Genomic DNA, 6,125 nt, shown 5'->3' with positions numbered 1-6,125 from the left:
GTTGCGGGAGCCTGGCTGGTCGGGCACCTAGGCGGGCGCGACGCCCGTGGCTCCTTGGCGTCTGCCAGAAGCTCGGCCTCCGCGATCGTTCACCCACGGCGAGACTGCCCCCAGGGAGCCCGCAGCCCGCGCCCCGCCGCGTGGGTCCCAGAAGGAAATCCGTTCGGGGGGCCGCCCTAAGCCCACCCTGCGCTGGGCGGCCGCAGGTGCGTTCGGCAAAGGGCAGGAGTGTGACCGCAGGACGTGCGGCGGGCAGCGCTGCTGGCCCTCGGATGCTCCGGTACCCCTGGAAGAGGTCGTGGGGTGCGCGCGCGGCCTCCTGCGCCGGGCGTCACTCTGGAGGGCACGTAACACGCAGGACGCAGGCGCTGCGGAAACCCGGGCCTTGTCTCGTGGTTCTGCTAATGACGACGGAAAGCAGCTGCACGTTCCCAGCGCCCAGCCAGCGGCTTCTTTTCCCTGCCGTTGGGTGGATGCGCGGACACGGAGCACGACTTATTTTCAAGGGATTCATCTGTTGAATAAAACGTGGTTGCAATGCAACGTTCTTACCTCAGCTGTGCAATGAAGTGCAGCGGCCGAGCTGAAAACGAGTGGGAAGGATGCCTTGAAACCACAGAGCTGTAGATGACTAATAGAAAGGACTGGGGAGCCGGCGCAGAGGCGGATCCTGCTCCTTGGGGCGGGCGATGGGCGAAGAGCATGACCTAACAGCTTGGATCACCTGGGCGATCTTTACAAACAAGATCCAACCAAGGGCCCTCACTCCAGCCCAATTAACTCACCTCCTGGTAGCGGGACTTGGACACAGGTGCACTTGTAATGCATCCCACGTGATTCCCACGGGCCGCCCAGATTGAGAGCCCCTGGTAGAGCAAGCAAGGGTGGCTGCACTTCACCCTTACCACAACGCCTTCATTAAGGCCTTCAAGCAGCAGAGGCTTGAAGCCAGGTCTGTTCCAGGAATCAGCTGTAGGGGAGAAGATGGAGGTTGCTGCCGGAATTCAGAGGGGAAGAGTATACTGGGACTTGAACAGCAGCAGAGGAGATCAAGACAAACATTTCAAGTGCAACTTAGCATCCTTATGAACTCAAATTGGTTACCCCAGGGAGAGGGGTAGCCAGTAGCGGTTGCTATCAGCAGATCTGGATGGTTTCAGGGAGAGCTGCACATATGCCTGGAAGAAGAATCTATAAATTCAAAAATAATGGGTAGTTTATTTAGTAGTTAGTTCTAGAATAATGGACAAATTTGTTGGCAGTTTAGCAGTATTCAGGCTGTTGGAATAAAAGTCATTTGGCATCAAAAGTAAACAGGCTCCCTCAGAGAAACTAATGCATTTTATTTTAAGTAACAGAATCAAGTATGTTTTTTAAAGTTTTCACATATACAGTCATAGGTTCTCAGTGAACTGGTGTCAGGGCCTCATATAGTCTCTGTGCAGCGAGTTCCACCATTTCTCGGAGGGATTCATCATCTTCACTTCCTTCTTCGCATTCTACAGTCTGAAAATGAAGGCATAAATAAGACTTAATTATTAGAATTAAGTCTATAATGATTATATGGAAGATAAATGCTTCTTAAAAAACAATCATTTCATAAAAAATTAGCCAGGTGTGGTGGCATGTGCCTGTGGTCCCAGATACTCAAGGGAGGATCACTGAGCTCGAGAGGTTGAGGCTGCAGCAAGCTGATTGCACCATTGCACTCCAGCCTGGGCGGCACAGCGAGACCCAGTCTCAAAAAAAGAACAATCATCTGTGTGGGCAGAGGTCATGGTGGAACTGATTATCCTGAAACAGAACAGCTGCCCTACACACTTGTGGGTGTGCAGCTGGGGGCAGTGCTTCCTGACAGCATGGTGATGGGCCGAATTAGTGATGATCTGAGGCAGAGGGGGAAAGACTGGGGAAAAGTCTGGTAAACTACATTTACATTAAAGCCCACATTTTGATCCAGTAAATGATACTCCAGGGAAGTTCGTCTGTGCCACACAAATTACTTGGCAAGGAGTGGATGTGGCCATCTACTCAACATTTGGTATTAAATTTGAGTTAAACTCACCAATAATCTTCTAGTTACTTTTTTTTTTTTTTTTTTGAGACGGAGTCTTACCCCGTTGCCCAGACTGGAGTGCAATGTCGCCATCTTGGCTCACTGCAACCTCGGCCTCTCAAGTTCAAGGAATTCTCCTGCTTCAGCCTCCTAAACAGCTGGGATTATAGGCGTGTGCCACCACACCCGGCTAATTTTTGCATTTTTAGTGGAAATGTGGTTTCACAATGTTGGCCAGGCTGTGGTTTCAAAATGTTGGCTTGTGACCTCCTGATCCGCCCTCTTCGGCCTCCCAAAGTGCTGGGGTTACAGGCAGGAGCCACCTCGCCCAGCCGTTACTTCATTTTTTTTTTTTTTGAGACACAGTTTCGCTCTTGTTACCCAGGCTGGAGTGCAATGGCGCGATCTCGGCTCACTGCAACCTCCGCCTCCTGGGTTCAGGCAATTCTCCTGCCTCAGCCTCCCAAGTAGCTGGGACTACAGGCACGCACCACCATGCCCAGCTAATTTTTTGTATTTTTAGTAGAGACAGGGTTTCACCATGTTGACCAGGATGGTCTCGATCTCGACCTCGTGATCCACCCGCCTAGGCCTCCCAAATGCTGGGATTACAGCTGTGAGCCACCGCGCCTGGCCATTACTTCATTTTTATTAGACAGCAGTGATGTGATCTCAGCTCAATGTGACTTCTGTCTCCTGGGTTCTCCTGCCTCAGCCTCCTGAGTAGCTGGGACTACATGCGTACCACCACGCCCAGCTAATTTTTGTATTTTTAGTAGAAATGGGTTTTCACCATGTTGGCTAGGCTGGTCCCAAACTCTTGACCTCAGATGATCTGCCCACCTTGGCCTCCAAAAGTGTTGACATTACAGGCATAACCCACTGCACCTGGCCTCTACTTTTTTTTTTTTTTTTTTTTTTTTGAGACGGAGTCTTGCTGTTGATAGGGCTGGGTGCAATAGCACAATCTTGGCCCACTGCAAACTCTGCCTCCTGGGTTCAAGCAGTTCTCCTGCCTCAGTCTCCTGAGTAGCTGAGATTATAGAGGTGCACCACCACATCCAGCTCATTTTTCTGTATTTTTAGTAGAGACGGATTTACTACATTGGCCAAGCTTGTCTCGAACTCCTGACCTTGTGATCCGCTTACCTTGGCCTCCCAAAGTGCTGGGATTACAGGCATGAGCCACCATGCCCGGCCTGTAGTTACTTCTTAAAGCTTAATTATAAAACACTATATATGTTTAAAAAATGTTTTTATCATACCATAAACATTCCCCATTAAAAACTTAGGAAAGAGGAAAACACCACCTCTGACCTAATGATAACTATGGTTACCATTTCAATGTAGTAACTGTCTAGACTTTATATATATATCTATATTAAAAACAAAAATGGGATAATTTCTCATATGTGCCACCTTGTACTTTTTTTTCCACTCAACAGTATACAGTGGACAACTCTGCACATTAATAAACCTGCATCTTTTTTTGGGTACAAATGTCTGGGGTATGTGTGCAGTTTTGTTACACGCACAGAGAGCCCAATGGACTAGTCAGGGCTTCTAGGGCACCAATCACCTGGAGAGCAGATGCTGTACCCATCATCCCCCACCCCGCTCACTCTTCCGAGTTTCCACTGGTATCATTCCACTCTCTATGGCCATGTGTGTACTTTTTTTAGTATAAATGAGAAGATGGGATACCTGATTTTCTGTGCCTGGCTTATTTCACTAAAGATCTCCATTTCCATCCGTGTTGCTGCAAAAGACCTAATTTCATTCTTCATGGCTGAATAGTTCTCCATTGTGTACATATGCCACATTTTCCTTATCCATTCTTCTTCTGATGGACACTTAGGTTAAGGCCATATATTTGCTGTTGTGAATTGTGATGCAATTAACATAGGAGTGCAGGTGTTTTTTTTCCCCCAGATGGAGTTTTGCTCTTGTTGCCAGGCTGGAGTGCAATGGTGCCATCTCGGCTCACTGCAACCTCTTCCTCCCGGGTTCGAGGGATTCTCCTGCCTCAGTCTCCCGAGTAGCAGGGATTACAGACACCTGCCATCATGCCTGACTAACTTTTTTTGTATTTTTGTAGAGATGGTGTTTCACCATGTTGGGCAGGCTGGCCTCGAACTCCCGACCTCAGGTGATCTGTCCACCTCAGCCTCACAAAGTGCTGGGATTACAGGTGTGAGCCACTGTGCATGGCCACAGGTATCTTTTTGATATATTATTTATCCTTTGGATAGGTATCCAGTAGTGGGACTGCTGTGTCAAACGGCAGTTTATTTTTGTTTTTTTGAGAAATCTCCAAACTGTTTTCCATAGAGGTTGTAGGAATTCACAATCCCAGCAGCAGTGTGTAAGGCTCCCTTTCCCTGCCTGTCAACATGTTATTTTTTGTTTCTTTAATAGCCACTTCGGGGTAAGAAGGCATCTCATTGGTTTTCATTTGTATTTCTCTGATCATTAGTGATGTTGAACATTTCTTCATATACATTTTGGCCATTTGTATGTCTTCATTTTTTTTTTTTTTTTTTTTTTGAGACAGGGTCTTACTCTGTTGCCCCAGCCAGAGTGCAGTGGTGCAATCTCGGCTCACTGCAGCCTCAACCTACTGAGCTCAACCTCCTAAGCCTCCCAAGTAGCTGGGATTACAGGCACATGCTACCGTGACTCTCTTTTTTTTTTTGTAGAGTTGAAGTCTTACTATGTTGCCGGGCTGGTCTTGAACTCCTGGGCTCAAGTGAGCCTTCTGCCTCAGCCTCCTAAAGTGTTGGGACTACATACATGAGTCATCATGCCCAGCTTGTATGTCTTCTTTTGAAAAATGTTTATTTGCTGGGTGCAGTGGCACGTGCCTGTAGTCCCAGCTACTTGGGAGGCTGAAGTGGGGGGATCGCTTGAGCCCAGGAGTTCTGGGCTGTACAGTGCGCTACGCCGATCGGGTGTCAGCTCTAAGTTTGGCATCAATATGGTGGCTTCCCGGCAGCGGGGGACCACCAGATTGCCTAAGGAGGGGTGAACCAGCCCAGGTCGGAAACGGAGCAGGTCAAAACTCCCATGCTGATCAGTAGTGGGATCACGCCTGTGAATAGTCACTGCACTCCAGCCTGGGCAACACAGTGAGAATCTGTCTCAAAAAAAAAAAAGAGAAAAAGAAAAATGTTTATTCATGGCCTTTGCCCACTTTTTAAAATTTTCTAGACGGAGTCTTGCTCTGTCACCCAGTCTGGAGTGCAGTGGTGTGATCTCGGCTCACTGCAACCTGTCTCTTGGGTTCAAGAAATTCTCTTGCCTCAGCCTCCCGAGAAGCCAGGAATACAGGTGTGCACCACCATGCCGGCTAATTTTTGTCTTTTTAGTAGAGACAGGGTTTCACCATGTTGGCCAGGTTGGTCTTGAACTCCTGACTTCAGGTGATCCAGCCGCCTTGGCCTCCCAAAGTAATGGAATTACAGGCATGAGCCTCCATGCCAGGCCCTTTGCCTACTTCTTAATGGGATTATTTGTGGTTTTGTTGTTGCTGTTGAGTTCCTTATATATTCTGAATATTAGTCCCCTGTAAGATGCACATTTTGTAAACATTTTGTCCCATTAAATGGGTGTCTTGTCCCTGTGTTGATTCTTTTTTTTTTTTTTTTTTTTGAGATGGTGTTTCACTCTTTTCCCTAAGGCTGTAGTGCAATGGTGTAATCTCAGCTCGCTGCAACCTCTGCCTCCTGGATTCAAGTGATTCTCCTGCCTCAGCTTCCTGTGTAGCTGGGACTACAGGCACATGCCACCACGCCCGGCTAATTTTTTTGTATTTTTAGTAGAGACGGGGTTTCTCCATGTTGGTCAGGCTGGTTTCAAACTCCAGACCTCAGGTGATCCATCCGCCTCGGCCTTCCAGAATGCTGGGATTACAGGTGTGAGCCACTGTGTGCTTGGCCTGTGTTGATTACTTCTTTTGCTGTGCAGAAACTTTCAAGTCTCATTTGTCTCTTTTTGTTGCCTGTGCTTTTGAGGTCTTTGCCTAGACCAGTGTCCCAAAGAATTTTCCTTTGGTTTTCTTCTAGTACTT

At 48.0% G+C, this 6,125-nt stretch overlaps 1 protein-coding gene across 2 annotated transcripts in view; it reads right to left on the bottom strand.

The window, feature by feature from the left end:
• Positions 1–1,323: 1,323 nt before the first annotated feature.
• CPSF3 (cleavage and polyadenylation specific factor 3) overlaps positions 1,324–6,125 on the bottom strand; it is a 52,762-nt gene continuing 47,960 nt past the window's right edge. For both annotated transcript variants that reach the window (XM_039479332.2, XM_039479339.2), the window contains exon 18: positions 1,324–1,506. In XM_039479332.2, coding sequence (XP_039335266.1) covers positions 1,405–1,506 — 102 coding nt within the window. In that variant the 3' untranslated portion in view covers positions 1,324–1,404. The remainder of the gene's footprint in view (positions 1,507–6,125) is intronic.

This window comes from Saimiri boliviensis, chromosome 1 (genome assembly GCF_048565385.1).
Source record: "Saimiri boliviensis isolate mSaiBol1 chromosome 1, mSaiBol1.pri, whole genome shotgun sequence".
NCBI classification, from domain to species: Eukaryota; Metazoa; Chordata; class Mammalia; order Primates; family Cebidae; genus Saimiri; species Saimiri boliviensis.
The sequence above is the reverse complement of the archived record's forward strand: the minus strand, read 5'-3'. Positions and strand labels throughout refer to the sequence as shown.